This window comes from Pelophylax lessonae (assembly GCF_965119305.1).
Source record: "Pelophylax lessonae genome assembly, contig: HAP1_SCAFFOLD_1122, whole genome shotgun sequence".
Classification (NCBI taxonomy): Eukaryota; Metazoa; Chordata; class Amphibia; order Anura; family Ranidae; genus Pelophylax; species Pelophylax lessonae.
In genome coordinates, this window is record NW_028119254.1 from 1 (window position 1) to 25,697 (window position 25,697).

General features: G+C 39.5%; 1 protein-coding gene and 1 long non-coding RNA gene across 2 annotated transcripts; both read left to right on the top strand.

Moving 5' to 3' along the window:
- The first annotated feature begins 1,367 nt into the window (after window positions 1-1,367).
- On the top strand, window positions 1,368-2,385 carry LOC309544123 (AP-1 complex subunit sigma-1A). Its single transcript, XM_082276500.1, has one exon. It carries the CDS (start codon window positions 1,496-1,498, stop codon window positions 1,970-1,972), a length of 477 nt encoding a protein of 158 aa, XP_082132626.1. The 5' UTR covers window positions 1,368-1,495; the 3' UTR covers window positions 1,973-2,385.
- A 4,917-nt stretch (window positions 2,386-7,302) lies between these two features.
- On the top strand, window positions 7,303-16,644 carry LOC309544122. Its single transcript, XR_014224829.1, has 3 exons — window positions 7,303-7,480; window positions 14,451-14,527; window positions 16,552-16,644. It is a non-coding gene; the product is annotated as an uncharacterized lncRNA (long non-coding RNA).
- The last annotated feature ends 9,053 nt before the right edge of the window (window positions 16,645-25,697 follow it).

The following is a 25,697-nucleotide window of genomic DNA, read 5'->3' on the forward strand; positions in this document are numbered from 1 at the left end:
CTTTCTTGAATAACTACATAACACAGTACTTGTACTTTTACTTTCAGTACTGGAGTAGCAATTTTTTTTTCAACACTACTGGTACTTTTACTTTCAGTACTTGAGTATCAAAATTTTTAAAAAAAACTACTTGCAATATTTAAGTACAAAAAATGTTGAATACTTTAGTACTTCTACTCAAGTCACTTTTTGATCGAGCACTTGTACTTTTACTCAAGTATGGGTTTCGAGTACTTTATACCAGTGTTTCTCAACTCCGGTCCTCAGGGCACACTAACAGGCCAGGATTGCAAGAAAACTGAAATACATCCCAGGTGATATAATTTGCTGCTCAGTGATTGCAGTATTCTACTCTACATCTCCCCAAGGTAATACCTAAAATCTGGCCTGTTAGTGTGCCCTGAGGACCGGAGTTGAGAAACACTGCTTTATACAACTCTGCTGATTAGCCACATCGGTTGTTGTTACAAGAAAGGTGACCAGTACTGGGCTGACGCCTCTAGCTGCAGGCATCACTCAGGTACATCCCCTTGACGCCAAGGTCGCATATTTGCGTTACGTTGGCGGTTAGAGGTTAAAGTGATTGTAAAGCTTTCTTTAAAAAAATGACCATTGTATACCTACTTGCTCTGTGCAATGGTTTTGCACAGAGCAGCCTTGATCCTCCTCTTCTGGGATCCACACTGGCACTCCTGGCTCCTCTTGCCGTCTGACTGCCCCCATAGCAAGCCACTTCTTATAGGGGCACTCATGTGTGCTCCATCCCAAGCGGGGCTGTTTGTTTCTATTCAGACGCACATCTCTGCTTGGGCCCCCATCGCCCTTGCTCACAACTTTTTAACTGACAGCAGCAGAAGCTGGATCGAGATCGGGCTCAGGGAAGTATTTAGGTGGGCCTGGGAGAAGTGCTACTGTTAAAATGTTTTTACCTTTTTGCAGAGCATGGATTAAGGGAAAAAAAAAACTTTTACCTTTACAACCACTTTAAATACTGCAGCACAACTGATCAACTCCTTGTGCTGCTTCTTCCTCTCTCAGTCTAATCTCCGCTCTGCAGAGGATTGCAAGAGACAGATGCTAAGTTAGATTCCGGTGCTATTTCTGCCAATCTGCTTGCAGTTCAGATTTAAGTAAGATGCCTAAGGTATCTGTCTATATAAAAGTAACAGTAATGGAATGTAAAATGGTATTTTCCTACTCTAATTTACCGCTAATTGAAATTGGGATCCTCAGGATGACATGACTTTCAAGAGGGAACCATTTGGTGACTCCCCAGCAAATGTAAAAGTTAAAGTAGAACTATAGGCAATTTTTTTTTTTTTTCATTTTGAAAAGAGGAAGAGAAGGTTAAAACCGCTGTGTCTCTGCTCCTTGCTGGGTGAGGCTGGGGGAGGAGGTGCCGGGGACCGGACACTGCAACCACGAGAGTCCGGGGACCGAGGCCTGAGAGCAGGCCTTCAGACGGGGAGAGGCGGCTCTGGGAACGGGCAGCAAGATGATGCGATTTATGCTGCTGTTCAGCCGGCAGGGGAAGCTGCGCCTGCAGAAATGGTACCTCGCCACTTCAGAGCGAGAAAAGAAGAAGCTTGTGCGTGATTTAATGCAGACGGTGCTCAGCCGCAAACCTAAAATGTGCAGCTTTCTGGAGTGGAAGGATTTAAAGGTGGTCTATAAAAGATACGCCAGCCTGTATTTCTGTTGTGCGGTTGAAGATCAGGATAATGAGCTGCTGACCCTGGAGCTAATCCACCGATACGTTGAACTGCTGGACAAATATTTTGGCAGCGTGTGTGAGCTGGATATCATCTTTAACTTCGAGAAGGCCTACTTTATCCTAGACGAGTTCCTGATGGGGGGCGAAATCCAAGACACGTCGAAAAAGAGCGTGCTGAAAGCGATCGAGCAATCAGACATGTTACAAGAGGAGGATGAGTCACCGCGCAGCGTGCTAGAGGAAATGGGACTGGCTTGATAGACAAAGACCACCAACACCCCCTTCCTTTTTCCTATTTTCTTTCACCCCGAATACTTTTAAAACCCAAATCCAGCAACCTAAATCCCCCCCCCCCCCATCCCCTTTCTTCCCAGTCACTGCAGAGACTCGTCTACATAACCAGCACACACACCAGTGCCAGCTAGGATTTTGTCTAGGTAACCGTGTATGTCACTGTGTGTAGTCGCTTCTGTTCAGCTTGACCTTCCACCTACAGATGGGTAGCCATTCTATGAATCAGTTTCTAAAAGTTATTCTGTAAAGACAGAAATACGAACTGTGTTGTTCCTGATCTTTGCTTAAGAAAATGCAAGTCGACTGGCTGTCACGTTGATTCGGATTCTTTTGGAGCAAGAATGTAGGCCGGCAGTTCTGATTTCAGTGATTGCATTCTTGTTCAACAATGGCAGCTTGCACACTTCTCTAAAGTTCTCCACCCACAATATCAGTTCCAATATTTTAGTTTTGCATGGAAAGTTTACCATAACGACAGCTGGGACCTCAAAAGGTGGCCACTTACTGTATTCCAGGGTGCTTTCTGGAGTCCGACTAGTTTTTGAGGACTATATTGTGGCCTTCCAGAATATACTTTAGGTGCTTTTTACCCTTGCTATGGAGGGCCACAACACAGTCCTCAAACTTTGGGTCACAGCTGTCACATGCTCTGGCTTTACCACTGGCATACTAGTACCAAAACTAAAATTGTACCTGGGGAATCTTTGAGAAATGAGCAATGTATTTTTTTTATTTAACTTTTTGGGCTTGCCAAAGAAGCAATCTTTAAATTCGCTAAATACTAGCGAACTGGATAGGGCATTAGATGCCTGATAGGTAAAAAGGCTGCTTTACTTTTTCTAAAAAGGGACCAATAGCACCCAGCCACATTCTTTGCCTTTTTTGAATTTATTTTATAATTCTTCTTTTTTTAATTTTTTTTTTTTTTTTTTATGAATTAATGCTACGGAGGCACTTTTACGTAATTCTATTTTGTATCTGTCTGTTGCCAGGCCTCACCTCTTTCCCCTTCCTTTCAGTCTGATTTTCACATATGGTGGTGGGCATTCGTCTGTATATTTCTGCACTTGCTCGTCTCTCCTGAACACTCCCACCACACTGTCCTGTCTGGTTCAAAGACCACCACTACTTCCATCCGTCTCCGCTACAAGGGCCTCCCTCCTTCTGCTCAAACTTCTGGAATAAAACATGAGTGCTGCTAAGTTACTAAGTGCCATTGTATATTTCCTGTGTGTGCATTCCAAGGTATTTTTGGGAGGTGTGAGCCAGGGTTTTTTGCTGCCATTGGAAAGTTTGGGTTACTTGAATCTGCAAATATATATATATAAATGAGTTCTTTAAAGCTACCATTGCACTAAAATGCTGGGTCCCCTTAATCAGGTAAATCTGATGTCATAAAGTTGAGCAAAGCAAAAAAAAAAAAAAAAAACCGCTGTCAGGTTTTTTTTTTTCTCAATCTGAATCACATTGGGGAGATTTCCTTTCACTTCCTGTCCCATAGCCAAACAGGAAGTGAGAGCCTTCCCTGCTGCTCGGTGTACCCTCTCTCGCTGTGCGATCTCATTGTTACAAGCATGACTCCAAGTGGCTGTTTGTGAGTTTATTGATTTTAATAAATGGCTGTTACCAGCTTATCCGCACGGAGAGCATTAGATTTATTTTTGCTTCTTTGCTTATGTGGTGATCTCTATGTGCCCTCCCCCGAGAGGCAATCTGATATTCCCTGGATCAACTTTACCTATAATTATTAGTAACCATTTATATTATTTACACCTAGGAAAGAATCCAGGCTTTTTTAATGCAATCTAGTGAGCTGGCCAGAACCACCTCTGGAGGAAGTCTATTCCACATTTTCACAGCTCTTACTGTGAAGAAACCTTTCTGCATTTGGAGACAAAATCTCTTTTCTTCTAGACATAAAGAGTGCCCCCGTGTCCTCTGTGATGACCTTAAATTGAATAACTCAACACCAAGTTCACTATATGGACCCCTTATGAATTTATACATGTTGATCATATCCCCCCTTAATCTCCTCTTCTCAAGAGAGAATAAATTCAGTTCCCCTAATCTTTCCTCATAGCTGAGCTTCTCCATGCCTCTTATCAGTTTGGTTGCCCTTCTCTGCTATTTCTCCAGTTCCCCGATATCCTTTTTGAGAACTGGTGCCCAAAACTGAACTGCATATTCCAGATGAGGTCTTTCTAATGCTTTGTACAGGGGCCAAATTATATCTTTCTCTCTGGAGTCCATGCCTCTGTGAATACAAGAAAGGACTTTGCTTGCTTTGGAAACCGCAGCTTGGAATTGCATGCTATTAATAAACTTATGATCTACCAGAAAACCCTTGGGGGAGTAACCACGCCGCCACACCACGTGTTCCGCACTGCAGGCGGTCACGTTCGGTACACTTGGAACCATTGTTTATGCCCAGATCCTTCCATTTGCCATATAAGTGTGTTTCTTTTTTAATAAAGTTTTTTCAAAAGGATAATGCACTATTGGCACTTTATATCTTTTGTTATAGCGGAGCTACATTAGAGTACAGTATCGCCAGCCACATCGGTGAGTTGGATATGGTGGAGTGGAGAAACATTCAGCCCACGCATTGAAGCCGCCATTGGATACCCTCTATCTGGTGCATCTGTATAAACAACAGTGGTTTATGCCTACCCTCTACATACTTCTGGTAAGACGTTTGCACTACCACCGAGGTGTCACCTCACTTGATTTCATTTGGTCATGTGTGGAAAGTGCCTATTCACCAATAAGGCTCACTGTTTAGTGTTATCTGGTAAGAGGCTATTTCTTCTATTTCACCCTCACATATTGGTCTAAGATTAGCAAGATTAAAGATCCACTATTGATGGAAGCTTGATCTTTGGCTATTTGAGATTATCTGGATCAATTGGAGGATTTTATATATATTTTTTCAGGATTGTTATAAATTATATGTTTTTGCATAAAGAATTTTCACATATGTTTTTTCACACTGTATGAAGATCACCATATTATTTGGGTCATCCCAGATGTCATATGTTTAATATTTATGATTGTGTTGAGCGCACTATACCTTTTTTCACATTTATTTTCCCCATTTCAGCGCTGCCGCATAATTGTATGGTTAGCACACCCTATTTTCTTTCACATTTATATACTACACTAGCCTGTCCATATACATCCCTAGCCTGTCCATATACTAAACTAGCCTGTCTATATGCTACACTAGCTTGTCTATATACTACCCTAGCCTGTCCATATACTACCCTAGCCTGTCTATATACTGAACTAGCCTGTCTAAATACTACCCTAGCCTGTCTATATACTACCCTAGCCTGTCTAAATACTACACTAGCCTGTCCATATACTACCCTAGCCTGTTTATATACAACTCTAGCCTGTCTATTTACTACACTAGCCTGTCTATATACTACCCTAGCCTGTCCATATACTACCCTGGCCTGTCAATATAGTACCTTAGCCTGTCCATATACCTGCGGAACATGGCAGGCATGAGGAAGCGAGCCAGTGCCACCACTATTTGTCTTTAGGCCGTGTCCAGAGGCTCAGGTGCGGGTCTGCAGACCACGGCTGAAGAAAAAGGTGGAGAGGCGCTGCACAAATTTTTTCCCTTGTCATCTCCACCGTATACTTGGACTTGGGAAAAGGGGTGGAATCAGGAGAGGAACCAAAACGGGGGCGGCGACATGAGGTTTCGTCTAGGGTGTCAAAAATCCTTGCACCAACCCTGGGAGGATATCAGGAACATTACACTGCTGGATCATGGGAAGTGCCATTTGCAGATGGAATGCAGGATCGGGTGAGTATACAGATTTCTGGTCAAACTTGGACAAAACAAGCAGTTAACCCATGCAGTGCCGCTGTGCCCGGAGTTGGGCTTTTATTATGTGCAAAACTTCATGTGCAATAAAAGGTACAGTATGGGAACTAATAGTTGTTTTGTGCCATAGCTAATAAGCACCAGTTCTACTATCCTGTTTCCTGAGTCCTCCTTGGTATTTGTTACTTTACTTTGTACATTATCATTGTTCTTTACAGTGACTTATTAAAGCCCAACTCCTGTTAGAAATGAACATGGTGCATAAATTACCTTTCTCTTCAGTCTTGATTCTAAAACACCTTTCCTAAGCCATCCTGCAGTGTATTAAATCAAAGTCACAGTTTCCTCAATGAGGCAAGCTAATATCCTACCCTGGGGACCAGATGTTATTCCCCATGTTATCTTCTTGGGCACTGGTCTTGCCCCTTTGAGTTCTATTGCCTCTGGAGCCTATGAGAGAGGACCCAACCGCTTGAAGTGTTACTTCCACCAATAGTTATCCACAGGCATTTATGTGTATACCCAAAGAAGTAAAAAAAAAAAAAAAAAAGGAGGCAAGAACGATTGTAATGTGACCTGGACTCAGGTAAGTAAAATGGGCATTTGGATATTTTTTTATACTGATGATCAGTTGGAGTGGGGTTGTTAATATCCTGGAGTTGGGCCTTACATAAACTTAAAGTTGTAGTAAACTCTTTTTTCTAAATTGTATCTACAGGTAAGCCTATAATAAGGCTTACCTGTAGGTTTAGTGATTATCTACTAAACTTGCGGTGTTTAGGAGAAACAGTATTCACCCTGGATGCAGCCTGTGATGTCACCGACACATGGGCTCTGAAGGTCTGGCATACCTTCCTGGATCTTCAGAGCCACGTGCCAGAGCCAAGAGGACTGGCCACTTACACAGCCAGAGCTTGTGAACCCAGAAGGAAGGCCAGGGGAAGATAGAAGCCCTGTTAGCAGTGACAGCGTGCCACTGGAGGGCTTTATTCCAAAGTATTTTGAAATGTGCTAGTATGCGATGCATACTAGCACATTATGCCATTGCTTTGCAGGGGAAATTTGTTTTTCTGTTTTTACTTGGCGCAGTTTAATACTGCTTTACATTATGGAGGTACTAGATATGTGTAACAGAGTGGGCCCATTCACCTCTTTATTACCTTTAATGAACAGTCACATACACAGCAGTTTTACTATGAAATGTAACTCAAGCAAGTTCCTAGAAGCAGACACACTGATGTATGTGTTACAGTAAACGTAGAGATAATCATTGACATTTATGTGCCCTGGTTTACAGTTGTTTCAGTCTGCAGGTTGGAGGACTTCCTCTAGTGTTTCCCCCCTAGCGTGGGTGTGTGGGTGTTCCTTTATTTATACCGAGCAGAAGGGAATCCTTTATACACATGTACAAAGTTTACTTTCTGTTTAATATGAAAAAGATGTGGGTAGGCGCTTAAGCAGTTAGTAATAACGTTACTGGTAAAGATTTTTTAAAGGGGGTTTTCTTAGTGTGGGGGTGTTTTGATTTGATATATCCCTTTCCAGCAATTACTTTATCATCAACATGAAGTTTGAAATACGCTCGCATTAGTATAGTGGTTGCTTCTGCCAAAGACAGGATGGAATATATAACCGTAAGTTTAATTTATCATATACTGTACATCTTTTATATGATCTTTTGTTTGTTTACATTGTAATCCTTGAAAAAATGATTTATTTATGAGTATAAAAAGATTCTATAGTTGTGTCCTTTCACACTCAAGGCTAATATTATTAATGCTTTATTGTTAAAGTCTGCTGCTCATTCATTATTATGTAAACTTACAATGCAATATTTTTCTAGTTCAATGCATTCAATCCCACATGAAGTGTGATAGGTAGATAGCCAGGGTTTCAGTTTGGCGGATGATCAAACCATTTAATTTGCCCGCTCAGCCAACAGCAAACAGCCAGAGTTGGCGGCAAACCCTATGTCACCACAAAGTTGAACCTCATCTCTAGTGTTGAATAATAGGTAACATTAAATATACTTCGGGGGTGACAAGGTGCCTTCATTTTCCTCCATGTGTCACTTAATAGAGCCAAGTGATGACCTTTTCATCTGTTCTGCAGGTACACACACTGATGCCTGATTTAGATATTTCAAAACATGCTGCCAATCTAACCTCTCAATCTCAGTGACTTTTGGTTGCGCGCCCATTCACCACAGGGGGAGCCGATCAGCTGGCACCCACAATCCCTCCCCAGAGAGACAGAATGGCAGTGTGCCATTGTAAACAAGGCACACGGCTGTTCTGTCACTGATGGACACAGGGATCCTGTGTTCTTCCTATTTAGGACCACAGGGATCCTGTGTTCTTCCTATTTAGGAACACAGGGGTCTCTGTGTTCATCCAGTAAATACAACCCCCACACAGTTAGAAAAAATACCCTAGGAACAAATTTAATCCTTTTATTGCCCCTGGTGTTAACCCCTTCCCTGTCAGTGTCATTAGTACAGTAACGGTGCATATTTTTAGCACTGATTACTTTAGGAATGTCACTGGCACCCCCAAAAGTGTAATAAATTTCAGTTAGGTGTCGATCTGTCCATCGCAATGTCGCAATCCCGCTAAAAATCGCTGATCGCCGCCATTACTGGCAAAAAAAATTAATAAATAAAAATGATAAAATTCATTTCCGTTTGTAGACACGATAACTTTTGCACCAACCAATCAATATACACTTATTGGGATTTTTTTTAACAAAAATATGTAGCAGAATACAAATTGGCCTAAATTGATATTTATTAGATTTTTTTAATTTTTTTTTTTAATGGGAATGTTATATAGCAGAAAGTAAAAAATATTGTGTTTTTTTTTTTTTCTGAATTGTCACTCTTTTTTTGTTTGTAGCGCAAAAAGTAAAAATTGCAGAGGTGATCAAATACCACCAAAAGAAAGCTCTATTTGTGGTAAAAAGAAAAGGACATCAATTTTTTTTTGGGTACAGCGTCGCACGACCGCACAATTTTCAGTTAAAGTAACACAGTGCCGAATCGCAAAAAATGGCCTGGTCATTAAGGGAGTAAATCCTTCCGGTCCAGAAGTGGTTAATTAGTAAGGTCCATTCCAGTAGGGGAGAAGACACCCATAGGTGAAGGGCCCTGTGATGATCAGAGGCAAATACTGAAGAGTTTCTGGTGTATGGGACTGCATTGGGCTATCATTTGAATGCACTTTATTGAAGGAGAGCACTGCACTTTTTTGTGACTACCCAAAAGATATTAGATAGAAATATACTGTATATATACATATTAGGGATGAGCAGAGTAATATTAATGGAATATATCTCACGGCAAAATTATGGAGATTTCACCAAAGCTGAAATTGTCAATTTCGCTTATTGAGCTGTTTAGGTTAAATCGTCTTAAAAAAAAATCTGCTTAAAGGGTTTGGTCCTTTGGGCAGTATTTGAGTTAGTTTAGATTATTTCATTCAGCATACTTCGTATTTGTGTTTTTACCTTTGTTTGGGTGTATTTGCTAAATGTGCACTGTTTCCTCTAAGTCCCCTTTCACACGATCGGACCGATTTTCAGGCGTACCTGATCGGGCCAGCCATGCTCCTCCATGGAGAGGCGGATGTCAGCGGAGATGTGTCCGCTGACACCCGTCTGTCATCCGATCCAGCTAGATCCACATAAAACAGACAGATGGGGATACGTTCGCTGATACGACCCACCCCGTGAGAAAGGGGCCTAAAACATTTTTTTTGTTTCATTTTGATTTTCACTGCCTGCTGTTTTGTTCTTTCTGTGAAAAAAATTAAAAATAAAGAAATCTAGAAGGAAAAATTTTAGGACAAGGTCTAGGATAGTTAAAAGGAGCCTCCTGGACTTTAAGCAGCCATTTGAACCTGAGTGGATCTGAATGCATCCTTGCAGACCACCTAAAACCATCAACTTAGTTGATCCCTAATAGCTCGTACACACGATCAGAAAATCATATGAAAAATACGGCTTTCAAAGTGATCGTACGATAATCTGATCGTTAGTATACAGCTTTTTAGAGTCGAGCACGACAATTCCTGTAAAATTATCAGATGGGAAAAGCACAAAAATGTTTCTCATACGATACCAGATCGTACGATTTTAGTTTAATCAGTGCAGTTGTCATTCAAAAATGCAATTGAAATGCATTACAACACATTGAATTCTGAAATTTTAGTCTGTAGTACCAGAATTTTTGTAACTTTAGTAAACTATTTTCGATATGAGACTAGCATGCAAAATAAAATGGACGATCTTTCGATAATCCTATCGTGTGTACCAGGCATAACTCCAAGATGAAAAGGTGTAAGCCATCTGCAGATCTTAAGGTTTTTGCTCATGCAGTGGGGTATGAGAAAACTCAATTTAGGTATTACATCTAGGTATTTCATCAAATAATGATAAGGGAACCCTTCACCCTTTCAGTCATTTACACCCAGTTTTACTTCAGTTCACACAACTGTATACTTTAGTAACTCAGACCCAAAAGACATTAAAATATATATATATACTTGCATAGCCTGCCTTATCCTCTTTTTGAAGCAAACATAGCCAAGTTATCTGAAACTACCTGAAAGGTTAATTAAGCCCTAAAGATTCATGAATGAAATCCTAAGGGTAGAATATTTGCCATAAATAAAAATGCTTCCAAATGAAGGCTCACGTGAGTTAATAGGAATTGTAGGATCTATTTACATCAGGCTTTGCTTGGCAGCACTCGCTTACCTTGTTGGTTTAACCAAACTTTCAAGAAGCTTCTAGAAGCTCAGCTCTAGCTTTTTCAGAGGAGAACTTGCTTTCACTTGCAGCTGAGAAAGCATCTTTGGTACCTTTTTATACATAAAAGAGTATTTTGCTTACGTATCACTGAGTTTATTTCTAGCAATAATCTGTACTCAAAAAGTTGGTTTCAAATAGTATGGCTTTCAGTGCAGTAGCAGCATGCTAAAACTCGAATATGGTATTGCTAATATGTACCAAGGTTTGTGTTTTTAGGTAATTGTTAAAGTGGTTGAAAAGGGCAAAAGGTTTTTTTTTTTAATCTTGATGCATTTTATGCACTAAGATAAAACTAGGATCCTTAATCCAGTTACCACTGCTAATGCTGCAATGTTCACCTCACCTCCCCCTATATTCCTCCAATTAATAGTATTCACTTTACCATGTTATTACTGATTGGTGTGTGTGTGTGTGTGTGTGTGTGTGTATATAGAGACCTTGTAACACTAATGAGTCACATGACACCAGGGAGGGAAAAGGGCTAATTGGGCCCAATTTGGACATTTTCACTAAGGGGTGTACTCACTTTTGTTGTCAGTGGTTTAAACATTAATGGCTGTGTGTAAAGTTATTTTGAGGGGACAGCAAATGTACACTGTTATACATGCTGTACACTTACTACTTTACATTGTAGAAAGGGGATACAGTACAGGGGAACACTGAAGGAGGGGGAGAGAAATAATTCTGGGGGATACAATGTGAAGGAGGGGAGCATTATGAAGAGAAGCGCAGTTCCGGCCTCAGAGATGAAACTGCTTAAAGCGCAGTTCCGGCCTCGGAGATGAAATTGCTTAAAGCGCAGTTCTGGCCTCGGAGATTAAATTGCTTAAAGAGGAGTTCGTAGATAAAAATACCCCCGGGTCAGGCAGGGCTAGTACATTCCATAATGGATAGCCTCTGAACTGTCCCAGGTCGCACTTACCTTTTAGAAGAAATACTTACCTTGAAAATTTCTTCTCTAGCACTGCCATCTCAGGTGTAGGCAGCTGAAGTGCGTCCTCTTCTGCGTCCTCTTCCATGTCCTCTTTGTACCAGAATGCGCCTGCACCGGCCCCGCTCGTCACTTCCAGGGCCGGTGTGTCATCCCTGCACAGCTTCTGGGCATGCCCAGAAGCTGTTTAGCAGGGAATGACGCGCCTACACTGGAACTGACGAGTGGGGCCGGTGCAGGCGCATTGATTCCTGGGAGTGATGACGTTCAGCTCCTAGGAATCAATGCAAGCAGGTAGAGGGAGGAAGAGAAAGAAAGGTGAGTATATTTTCTTCAATATTAAGGTAAGTAAACAAAAAAAAGAAATTGTGACTATCCATTTCTTTTACAGGTGACACTCAGCAAGCGGATGGCCCAAAGTCGATTTTGAGGCCTGAACTCCGCTTTAAGGTAAGGGTGAGTTGCAGTACATTTATGATAATAAAGGTGGAGAAAAGAAACAGCACTCTATAAGCACACTGTATAAAAAGGCATTGTGGATGAAAGGAAAAATAAATATACAGGGGTCTGGAAGGGTAAGAAAGGAGCAGAAGCAGTATGGGGGGGGGGGGGGGGGTTCAGGAGCACTGCAGTTTAGATAAGGTAAATACATTCCATGTATATGGAAACAAAAGTGTTTGCAATATCTTACAGATTGTTGGTTTTTCTGAAGCAGGTACCTCTTGATAACAAAAACCTAACTCCTTTCCAATATATAAAGAGTGGAACCCTTGCTCCTCTGTGGGGAAGCAGTCACAGTCTGCAAATGTCCAACACACCACCTAGTCAGACCTATAGTTCTGCAATCAGCAAAGCTCATACTATGAACTGATATCTCCTATTCTCTGTAAAGCAATCAGTGCTTCCCCACAGAGAATGAGGGTTCCATTCAGCAGCATGCTGTCAGGGCACAGGCTTTCTACTCATGATGTAGTTGCATTTTTTTTCTCAAAATCTTTATTGAAAATTTGCAATTTACAAGCCTCAAACAGAAAGGGGCAGTTTTACAAAGTTTGTATCTAACCCACTACTAATGTTTCCTTTTACTGCATTAATATTATGTCTTTGTTCCTAATATCATGCAGTTATACTCACAATAACATATATGTAAATAGGTAACTATTACCAAATTATTCATTTATAGTGGAAGCATGCATGAGTAATTTGCATTTTACAGATAATATAACCAATTATTCTGTATAGAAGATCTACTATGAAATATATAAAAAAAAAAAAAAAGAACAAAGAAAGAAAACGGAAATAAAGTAAAATAAAAAAAACTCCTTTATATTTGTAATAGTTGCTTTTTAATGTAAACATTTATTTTGTTTTATGCACCAGGAATATGTATAACTGCTTTAAATTTAAAAAGTTCAATTGGGTTTTAAATATGTTGCAAATATTTTCAGAACAGATAGCTAGATAGATAAATCGATAGATAGAAATATACTGTATATATACATATTAGGAATGGACAGAGTAATATTAATGGAATATATCTCACTGAAAAATTATGGAAATGTTACCAAACTTGAAATTGTCAATTTCGCTCATTGAGCTGCTTAAGTTAAATTGTCCAAAAAAAACTGCTTAAAGGGTTTGGTCCTTTGGGCAGTACCGGTATTTGAGTTCGTTTTTGATTATTTCATTCAGTATACTTTGTATTTGTGTTTTTACCTTTGTTTGGGTGTATTTGCTAAATGTGCACTGTTTCCTCTAAGGCCCCTTTCACACGATTGGACCGATCAGGTCCACCTGCCAGTTTTTCAGGCGTACCTGATCGGGCCACCCATTCTCCTCTATGGAGAGGCGGATGTCAGTGGAGATGTGTCCGCTGACACCTGTCTGTCATTCGATCCAACTGGATCCGCTTAAAACAGAAGGATGGGGATACAAACGCCGAGCGGACCCGCCCCGTGAGAAAGGGGCCTAAAAGATTTTTTTTGTTTCATTTTGATTTTCACTCCTGCAGTTTTGTTCTTTCTGTGAAAACAATTTAAAATAAAGAAATCTAGAAGGGAAAATTTTTAGGACAAGGTTTAGGATAGTACAGATACTATAACCAATTAATCTGTATGGAAGATGTCTTCACATCATTTATATGACGGTAGAGCTTGGACGAGTCTTGTATATAAATCAGAAAACAGGAATAAAATAAAATAAAAAAACTCCTTTATATTAGTAATAGTTGCTTTTTAATGTAAACATTTATTTTGTTTTATGCGCCAGGAATATATATAACTGCTTTAAATTTAGAGTTTAAATATGTTGCAAATATTAGATAGATAGATAGATAGATAGATAGATAGATAGATAGATAGATAGATAGATAGATAGATAGATAGATAGATAGATAGATAGATAGATAGATAGATAGATAGATAGATAGATAGATAGATAGATAGATAGATAGATAGATAGATAGATAGATAGATAGATAGATAGATAGATAGATAGATAGATAGATAGATAGATAGATAGATAGATAGATAGATAGATAGATAGATAGATAGATATTATAATAAGAACATCAGAGAAATAGACAGTTTTCCTCTGCTTAAAATTCAAAGTGCAGCAGATAACCTCAAGATTGAGTAATATTTAAAGGATGAGTTGAAATCTCTAAATTCACTCTCTATGGTTCTAGAAATAAACCAGCTGTGTGTATGATGTGTAAGCCATCAGAAGACTGTTATGAGCAAAAGTTACAATGCATAAAAATCTGGTAGAATGTGTGGCTAACTAGGCACATCTAAAGCTTACATATTTTAAAGATACACCTTCAGGCTGATACTAGTGCAATGAAATATGTCATTTTTTTGTAGCCACTACACAAAGGAGAAAAAAATAATTTTCAAATGTATGGACTGAAGATAGATGGAGAAACTATGGACTCAGAGAGGTAATTACTTTTAATGTATCTATAATATAATAATAATAATATGTACTGTATCTACAATCTATCTGTAATGAATCTATAGCAAAATAAAAATGTATTTGGCTTTGAAAAGAGTAAGAAAATGGTGAAAATGCTTGCAGCTAAGGTATGTGTACACCTCTATCCAGCTGCCTTTGCAGCTGAAAGGAGAGCAGTAAAAACATGACTCGACTGCTTGTTTTTACCCTTTTCCCCAACCACAAGTCTAAACAAGCCCTACAAATTTGCACAACTATTTTTTTGTGCATAAAAACTAATTCTACAAAAAAATTCATTTTATTTAATGATTTGAGCATTAAAAGTTTTGATAACCTGACTAGTTATTGCATATGCATACAGTTCACCTGAGCCTCTTCCCCTTTTTTAATATTTAGTGTACGTGGGAATGCAGTGGTCCCATGGAGTGTTCCATGATGCCCTGTGCCCACCAGATGCCTGTTGAATAACATTGGGCATTCTTAAACCCAGGAGAGGGACCCAACTGTAGAATAGACTGCTTAGCGGGGGGGGGGGGGGGGAAGCACTGGATTAAAGGGAAGCATCACTGCCAGAGAAGAATTTTTCACCTTAACACTTGGGCAAATAATTTGAATTATTAAAGTGAAGCTGGAAGTGAAGATGCTAATTAATTGTACAATGAAAGACATTCAAGACTGGCTATACAGAATTACAATATTTGGTAGATGAGGAATACATCACATACACTATATTGTCTAAATATTGTCAGAAGCCCATTTGTGAGGTAAGGCACTGATGTTGGACAAGAAGGCTTAGCTCGCAGTCTCTGAGGTCAGACCAGTCAAGTTCCTCCACCCTGAACTCGCTCATCCATGTCTTTATGAACCCTACTTTGTGCAGTCCTCCAAATCATTTGATATGGGGGGTTGGTGTTCGGGGTTGTATTTCAGAGGTTGGGCTTGGCCCTTGAGCTCCAGTGAAGGGAACTCTTAAGATGTCAGCATACCAAGACACACAAAGGCACAAAGCAAGGTCTATAAAGACATGGATGAGCGAGTTTGGGTGGAGGAACTTAACTGGTCTGCACAGAGTCCTGACCTAAACCCACTATAACACTTTTGGGATGAATTAGAGTGGAGACTGCGAGCCAGGCCTTCTCTTCCACTATCAATGCCTGACCTCACAAATATGCTTCTGGAAGAATCGTCAAACATTCCCATAGACAAACTCCTAAATCTTGTGAACAGCCTTCCCAGAAAGTGTCTGTTATTGAGTAGTTGAAGGCCCTCAATTTGTTTCTTTGATGGAAGAAGGCTATTGTTTACAAATATCAATGCAGCAGTGACCTATCCCTTATTTGATGGCTTAGAGCCCATTCACATTAGCGCGACTTGTCAGGCGACTTGTCAGCCTGACAAGTCGCGCTCGGTCGCGGTCCATTGATTAGCACAGGACCCGTTCTAATAGGAGCAACACAAGTCGCTCCGACTTAGAAAAAGGGTCCTGTACTACTTTGGGGCGACCTGGAGGCGACTTGCATAGACTTTCATTATGTGAAGTCTCTGCAAGTGGCGCCGAAGTCGCGGTGCACAGCGGTGCACGCGACTTCTCAGGTCGCCCCCCAAAGTCATGTTGCGCTAGTCTGAATGGGCTCTTAGTCCAATGTTTCAATTAGATAATATGTGCATCAGGACAGGGAAACTACTGCTGTGCTGTCCATAGTTCACACTTCTAAACCTTGTGGACGACCTTCCAAGAAGAGGTGAAGCTGTTATAGCTGTAAAGGTGGGCCAACTCAATATTGAACCCTATGGGCTAAGACTGGGATGCCATTAAAGTTCATGTGCGTGTAAAGTCAGGCATCCCAATACTTTTTACAATATAGTGTATATTTTAGTAGATGAGGTATTTACAGTATCACGTAGCGTATGTTTTTAAAATGTGCCTTTGGCTGTTTGCCTGGGCTTCTTCTTTCATTTTGTTGTGTTCAAAATATGATAAATTCCAACCAATTACATACTTGCAAATAGGTGTGAGAGTGCTGAACTAAATGAGGATATCAGAAGACAGATTCAGCAGAAAAATATCTTTCATAAAGCAGAGGAAGATTTGCTTGTTTCCAGAACTCAAACCCTATACCAAAGGAATGTATGTCACCATGGAATGCTCACACAGGTAATGCTTCATTTTTATGTGTACAAACTTTCAGTGACAAAAGTATTTTACACTGTATAAAGGCATTTTGGTTTACATGAACTTTCACTAATGTGCCATATACAGTACACTTGCAATTGGGGTTGTCTGTGCAGAAAACCTGTGCAGCACTTGGAGTCATAGGTATGTGCCAAGAGCAGCTCAGCTTGTACAAAGCAAGAGTCAGAGCTGCCCGCTTCACATGTATTTACACATCCAGCAAGCTGCGATTAGAGACAGATGCAGATTGCATCCAGGACCGGTCACCTGTCCCTAACTTCAGGTAAAGATTGGATGTGCGCATACTTGCAATCAGAGGTGGACTGTTGCGGCTCCAATCAGCCTGTCATTGCTTTGCTGTTGGCACACAACTGTAAGTCCAGGTTCACATATCTGCAGGATATTGCCGCAGGAATCCCTTGGCGGCCTTAATCACATTTTTGAATGGAGCCTATAAGTACTGTTTTTTCTAGTTTCATTATGAAATTGTCACTAAGAACTTTAGATAATTTACTGAACAGTCCAATATGTTGCACAGAACCTTTTTTGGGCTTCTCAGTAACCCTGTTCTAAATTGCTTAACAATTGTTTTAGAGGGCAAGTGATATGTCCTGAGAATAGAAAATACCATTCATCTATAGGATCTGTTTGTAATGTATTGAATCAGAATGTTTTTTTTTTTTAATATAAAACACTTTGGTGTCACTAGACCCTGATACTTAGAGCACATACCTTGAACTATTTACTGGATGAGCAATTTCTCCTGGCCTGTCACTACTCTAATCAACCCCTTTCCCAACACCGATTAACTAGACATCACTATTATGTATGCAATGTACATTTCAAATTATTAAAAACTGGTAACAACAAAGAGTGGAGCAGCAAAGTAGAAATTTGTGAATTTGATCAGATACATTTTTCAGTTCAGTTTAAAGTTTATTACAAGTACCAAGTACAGCTAAACAATTTAACAGAATACTGTAGTAGAAAACACGCAAATCCATTGCTGCTCAGCAACTGTTGTCAAGTTGTTACTCGACTAGGAGAGTTCAATACTGGTTCTAATATAATTCTGGGAAGTCACTGTTTTCTCTAAGTTCATTCAAGTTTTATCCTGTGTTGAGTCCTGAGAAAAGAAGAGTGGTGTTGACTCAAAATTCATTGGTTATTTTTTTGTGACTTTTTTACCAACAATTAAACTTATCTTGAACTCATGTCTGTTTTTGGTCTGATGCTCCTTTCTGCATTTCTTTAGTTTGAGCTACTATTAGGTGCACATTGATGGAAACCTTGTTGGGTGGAAGCTGTCTTGACAGAGCTATTGAATTTGTTTGAAGATTTCCTTTATCTGACTACATTTGCACCTACAAAAGTTCCCAGTGCCTCTTTGAGTATGCTTTAATGGAGTACAAATAAATTTGGGGCAGCGTGCAGCTACCTGAAGGACCTTATGCCCAAAGCTGGCATCAGATGAGATCTTAACATCCAGAAGGTAAAACTTAAAAAACATGTGAAGAGAAGACCAGGTGACAGCCTTGCAAATTTGGCAAATAGTTGCCTCATGTCTAAGAGCCCAAGAGGCACTAACTGATCTAGAACTGATCTAGAAGTGTGCACCTTCACAGGCAAATATGGAAATATGTCCTTAAGACCATAAGCTTTAACAATGATCTGCATGAGCAATAGCCAAAATGATGAAATAAAAAGCTTGTCCCTTTTTTGTGAGGGAGAGTGTAAAGGATATTATCCCTTGTGGGCTAAAATGGCAGACTTTGAAGAGCTAACAGAACCAAATTTAGATCCCACAGAGATATCAGAGGTTATAGAGGAGAGACCCCAAGTATAAAAGTCTTAACCAGAGAATAGGTGGCCAGTGGCCTTTGAAACAAGATTTCAAGGTCCAAGATTAGTTCCTTGATGTACTCAAGTCCAAATGTTGATCTGAAGTAGATTGCAAAAAGGTTGGAGTCCATTTCCATTCCTCGCAGTATTTCCGGGGGTGAAACTTTCTTTCCTAGCTCCAGATGAAGTCTTTCACATGCAATAGTAGACATTACAAGAGGCAGATTTCTTAGCTTTTAAAAGCCTGAGAATTACTGACTCAGATCCTCAATCCTGCAAGCCAGCCAGTAACCATGAAGCCAGGTGGTAAAATGGATCTTGAGATAGGAGATCTGGTCTATGTGGAAGAACCCACAGAGTGAATGCTAGAAGTTTAATCGGCTCAGAGTACCACATCTGAGCTATGAGGATCATGGAATACTCCATTTTGCGATCCTGCAAAGTAAAAGAAGAAGGCATTTCAGAGGTGGAAAGGCATAGATCAAGCTGTACTGATCCCATGGAACCACCAGAATTCACTGCTTCCACAAGGGGATGGGTAACTTGAAACAAATCTGCACAGTTTGGTGTTGAACCTAGAAGCCAGGAGAAGCTTAACTATTGTCCCCCACTTTTGCCAAAGGTTTTGAAACACTTCTGAGTGTAGGGACCACTGCCTCAAGCCCAGGTGCTGCTGGATGAGATAATCTACCTACATCTGATTGTCGTGAACAGATGTCAAGGCTGGAACATGGATTTCTGCCAAGAATATACTTATTTCTATCTCTCTTGCCGCAGCAAGACATTTGGTTTCTCCCTGGTGATTGGTGAACACCACAGCCATGGCATTTGTATTACTAGATCCTAATATGAAGACTTTTCAGTTAGGATGTTCAAATCTCTCAGAGTTCCAGAATGTTGATCAGGAGATTAGAATCTTCTGTGGACCAAGTCTATTGCATCTACAAGGTGTCCAGGACTCCTCACCTGCCTTTCGAGCTCGCATCCATTGTGATGATATTCCAAGACAGTGGAAGGATCAGAGAATCAAAAAGTCAGATGCCCCCCTAATGCTTAAAGAAATCATCTGCAGGCATAGAGGATTTAGAAGCCCAAAGTTTGTGCTTGTAGTGGACCCCTCACTTTGGCTTGGCTTTGGAGAATTGTGGGAGAAACATAAGGATGTCTTTTGGCTTCAGAGGTATAAGAAAGTTTTCCAATTTAAGCTTAGACGTCTTCTGCTTAGGTAAGAACTAGCTTTAAATGATAGCTTTTTTAAGGATACAGCCACTTGTGTTTTTTCTTTTAAATGTCTATTCCTGCCCAATTAAATGAAAGTTCAAAAGTTCCAGAAAATCGAAATTACCAGGTTTCCCTCTCAGGGGTTTTCAGCATTTCCATCCAAAGAAAAACCTGTCTTACACATGCACTACTCCTGCTTTGGCCCTACCCTTTAGGCCCTTTGTCTGTCTCCTATTGTCTTCATATATAATTCTGTGCACATAACTTGCAGCCCCTTGCTGCTCTGTTTCTCCTAGGTGGGGCCCTTCTGCCTCCTGTCAGCGACCTCCTCTGTCTGCTGGGATGGAGCCTAGAGCCCTAGTCAGGTTATTCCTAAAAGCCCAGCACACGCCTTCACAATTACTGTGTTGGTGATTTTCTAAACATGGACCCAGAATTGGAGATTTCATCCTTCCTATTTCTCTAAGCAATCTCTGGGCCCAAGGTCCCATACTTCCATTTTCTTTGCATGTTATTGGATATTCTTTGCAAAGTAAACATTCACCATATTCAATAAGCTCTGTGGCAAATTCCCTTGCAAATTTTATACCAGGCTGGTCAGCAGCCTTTTTGCTTACATGTGTCCAACTCCTTATATAGGCAACTATATAAACCAATTACCTCAGATTAACTGGATCCCGTGCCCCTTGACACAGAAAAAGATAAAGAAATATACCATTTAACTCAATTTTTAGCATAGGTTTCTTTAAATAATATTAACTTAGCTGGGGCTGCTGAATTGGTATGATCGTCTTTAGTGTTACAGACTAAAAATATTCATTGACTGATAAATGTTATGGCACAATGCAATACACCTTTGCTTCTATGTGCCAAATCAAGAACCCCTACACGATGGCTAGCAGATAGCAGGTATTTTGCTTTCCTGTAAGTATGTATAAGAGTAACTCTATAAACACTATATGTATAATAGTTTAGACGTCCAGGTGACATCTTTCTGTGAAATTACACACTATCCTCAAAATATTACGTTGCAGGTGTCTTGTTTCCCATCTGAATCTTTGTTTTATAAAATTACTGTAGCCTCAAAGAAATACATGAAATATCAGATAGAAATCTATGGCAGAAGATAGCATTAGCCACAGAAATGTGTTGTGACATCTTGGGAAGTCCCAGTCCTGCCTATATTACTTGTTAGGAGGCTAAAAGAAACATTGCAGACTTCATATATTTCTATTTGTTACAAGTCTCTCTTGCACCTTGCCACATTTTTTTCATTTAAATATTAAGAAATAAGTGACTTGGTATAATATAGGATTTGATGAAACAAAGGTAAGTGCAAAACTTTTGTATAGATCATTGCATTAAATAACTCAATCTGCAGTGTGTAAATATGCAAAGTATTTGTTTAGAAATTTTTAGTTTACATAGAAGACATAATAATAATAAAATATTAAAACTTCAGGATTATGATTTTGAGCACTGTGAGGGAGATTTACTAAAACTGGTGCACACAAAATCTGGTGCAGCTCTGCTTAGTAACCAATCAGCTTTTAGGTTTTATTATCAAAACTTAATTAAACAAGCTGAAGTTAGAAGCTGATTGGTTACTACGCACAGCTGCGTCAGATTTTATGTGCACCAGTTTTAGTAAATCTCCCCCTGTTTTCTATGATTTTGAATGACATTCTTGCCTACTCTATTGTGTATCAACTGTATTCCAATAATATCTTCAATTAGATCTACGTATTGCTAAGGGTGTTGTGATTTTAAACTAGTACAGAATGAAAAAACGTACATAACTCAAGTTACATTTTTGAGCAATTTATTAAAAAAATGATTTCATCATAAAAAACATTTTATATTATTAGGCATAAAGTATGAAAGGGTTTAAGCTGCTGCAAATTTTTTTATTAAAGAAGTACCAAAACCACAAAAAAACATTCTTGAATCTCCCAGGGGACCAAGTGCATGTATCAATTAGATTTGGTCTGAATTGTTTGTAGCTCCATTGTGCACTAAAAGCATTTTTTTTATTTCTGCCTGTGTTGGTTGTAGCCCCCCCCCCCCCCCCCCCCCAGTGCTGACTGATTCTTTACTCTTGTTAGGTAATGGGGAATGTATACTACCACTGACAGTCAGTTTATCGTAAGTTATTTTCTGGCTTGTTGCAAACTTTCCCTCAAACTGAAAATACTAAAGGAACTAATGACAGTAAAGGAATATTCAGTGTAGGCAGGCACTGTGTGTGATCGATTTGCTGGCTGCAAGTGAACATCCACTGCATTGGCAGATAGATCACACAGCTATGCAGCATTGGTTTCTGCCAGCAGCTGGGGCCAATGCAGTGGAAGTTTGTCCTGCCAGCACTGATTGTAGACTCAAATTATTAAATGAGCAATCAATCAATATTGGCAGGACTGTGGGACCTATCTGCTGGCTGCTAGTAAACATCCACTGCACCAGCAAGTAATCACAGAACAGGGTGGGACCAAGTGCTCCATGGTTTTAAAATCATCTCTCCAGTCTTCTCCTGCTGATCCTTCCTGTGTCACAGCCACCACCAAAATATATAGTGTTGGATCTTAGAAGGAGCAGTACCATCGCCCCTACATCACGTGACAGTGCTCAGGCCTAGGAATTGGCTATAAGGCCTAAGCACAGCGTCATGGGAGAAGGTCAGATGTTACCCTATACCCAGAATTATTGGGTATTTTGCAGTGTCATTTACAAAAGCAGGAGTGGTGGAGAAACATTGGAGAGGTAAGTGTGATGGAAGTCACTTTGGTTAATGAAATCACTGTCAGCCATTAGTTGCTAGAGGGGGAGATCACTGTTTGTATTGTTAATTTTGCTAATTAACTCATCTATTGTCTGCTAGGGGATGTGTTTACACTTGTTATAATATGAGTTCGATACCGGCAAGTCTGACCTGGAATGAGATCCTTAATTGTCCAGGTGGTCAGTTTAATTAACATAATGTTTAGCTATGGTAATTATATTTCTGTGTGCAGTTTGTATTGTTAGGGTAATGAGATCAGGAGGGGGATGTCCTCCTGTGGGGTATATATTCTGTGTGAGCTTGTTCAATAAAGAGTTCCAGATCTCATACAAGTTATTTGTCAGCTAGTCTTTTATGTTATGTGGCTATCATATCTGATATCTATGTTCAGACTGGAGGAAGCGGTATACTGACGGAAGCACTCAAGCGGAGTGTGGGACGGTTCCGTCACAGTAAGTTCAAAGTGGTAAGGGAGGTGGCAGTGTCTCTTTAACCTTTAAATTGGATTTCTATAATGCAATATGTTCAAATTTAAAAAAAACATATACACAAAACACAAAATTAATTTATTAATACTGTATGCAATGTAGATAGTCATCTAAATAAATATGGCTGCCTTTTGTTTCAGTGTTAATTAAAATTGATTGGCACAGAGCACTATTCTACAAGGCTGCAGCAAAAAGGCATTTAATCAACACAGGTGACACATTTAAAGCGAATTTGTGTAAAAGTACTTGAAATGCTCTAATTAATATGGTTTTATGTGCTTGTTTACTTTCAAAAAAGTTTATATATAGAAGTTCAATACTTCTATGTCAGACTCTGCAGTTTACTTTTAATTTGTGGGTGGTTGACATAATAACTAATATGTGGTGAATGGTCTTTTGCTAGCTACAAAGCTTAGCAGTAGGGATGATCGAACGGTTCGGGTCCACCATCGGTTCGGCCCAAACATTGGGTGTTCGAGGTTCGGCCGAATTTAGAACTTTTTTGCCCAAAAAGTTCGGAATTCGGCAACCAGAACCGACCAAAATGCAATGCTTCAGGAAATGGGCTTTAAAAGCCCGTGATTGGACCAGAACCATTAGCAAAAGCCAATTAAGGGGGCAGGAGAATGCTAGGAATGTGATTGGAGTGACTAGGGGGTCCCTAGACCAATCATTAGTGAATACGCCCCCCAGTATATAAGATAGCCCCCGCCATATTCCTAGCATTGTTATACTGGACATGGAAGAGAGTGGAAGCAGTTCTGTTAATTTTACTTTAAAAGTGTCATTTAGCATTTATTAGTGTGAGGAAAGGGATATCTAGTGTAGTTAGAGTGCTCCTTTACACTTAAGTTAGCTTCAAAAATTTAGTTTCTGTAGGGAAAGTGTAAGGGGACCGTAGTGTAGTGTAGGGTTAACTGACAGTGACTGCTATGGAAGGGTGACAAAACCCTTCCATAGCAGGGTGACCGCTATAGAGAAATGATCATTTCTCTGAGTTGCTTCGGGACAGGAATATGGCTTCTCACCAGCAAGCATTTTTTATGCTGCAGGGGTTGCCACTGCCAGTGCTTTTTTGAGGACATGTTTGATGTCAGACATGACATCTGAACATGTGTATAGGGGGTATATATACACATATATGTCTGTATATATACCCCTAGACATATATAGGTGTGATAGTAGCAGAAATATATGCTTGCGCTAATGAAATCATTTACAGTAATATATTTCTGCTACTATCACACCTATATATGGCTAGGTGTCTATATACATATAATTATGTGTGTATATATACCACTATACACAAGTTCAGATGTTTTGCCTGCCTCAAAAGAACCCAAAAAAATGCCAAAAAACGCTAGCGTCAAAAAAAAATGCCCAGGTGTGTTTTTGCTGGCATTTTTTGGGGGGTTTTGGAGGCAGGCAAAACATCTGAACTTGTGTATAGTGGTGTATATACACACATACATATATTTATATACACACCTAGACATATATAGGTGTGATAGTAGCAGAAATATATGCTTGCGCTAATGAAATCATTTACAGTAATATATTTCTGCTACTATCACATCTATATATGGCTAGGTGTCTATATACATATAATTATGTGTGTATATATACCACTATACACAAGTTACGATGTTTTGCCTGCCTCAAAAGAACCCCAAAAAATGCCAAAAAAAACGCTAGCGTCAAAAAAAAATACCGAAGTGTGTTTTTGCTGGCATTTTTTGGGGGTTTTTGGAGGCAGGCAAAACATCTGAACTTGTGCACAATACCACTATACACAAGTTCAGATGTTTTTCCTGACTGCAAAGAACCCAAAAAAATGCCTGCTATTAAACCTGCAAGGTGTGAAAACTCCTGTGCTGAAAGTGTTCTAATACAAACGATCTTTTTTTTTATGGTTCTGGACATGCTACAGAGCTGAAACTTCACATGTACACTTTTTAGACCCCCCAGATACTAAATCAGTCAAAATCAAAAAATCTCTCTTTTTTTTTTCAATAATTGGCTTTTTTATCAAAAATGACAATTTTTAAGAACTTTTTTTGTGTGATTAATAGTTAATGGGGCATGACCCAGAACCCTAGAGACTTTTTAGGGGCATTTATTGGGTTTTAGGGCTTAAAAATGGTGTTTTTTGATTACCGAAGTTCGGGTCCCATTGATTTCAATGGTGTTCTGAAATCCAGGCCGAACTTTCGGGAAGTTCGGATGTTCTGGCCGAACCGAACTTTTCAAAAGTTCGATCATCCCTACTTAGCAGCTCATTTGTTTTCACCTTTTGCAAAAGTTTACCAAGTTTTGAACTTGTAACGGACATATTTTTTAATGAGTTTAAAGTTTTTTTTTTTTATATATACATTTAAAAACATATAAAACATTTTCAGTCTCGATATCAGCAAATATTTAAAGTGGAATGCTAAAATACACATGTCAAATTATGTAAGGTTAAGGTTAACATTGTATCTTTCTTACAAAAAAAGACGCAGTATTATCTAGATTTCTTCGTTAACTTGCGACATTTATGGAATCCACCAACACACTCCCTCAAACAATTTTGAAAAAAAAATAAAACATTTTTTACTTTCTGCTATAAAACACATCCAATACATTTTTGAAAAAAAATGAAATTTCTTTATCA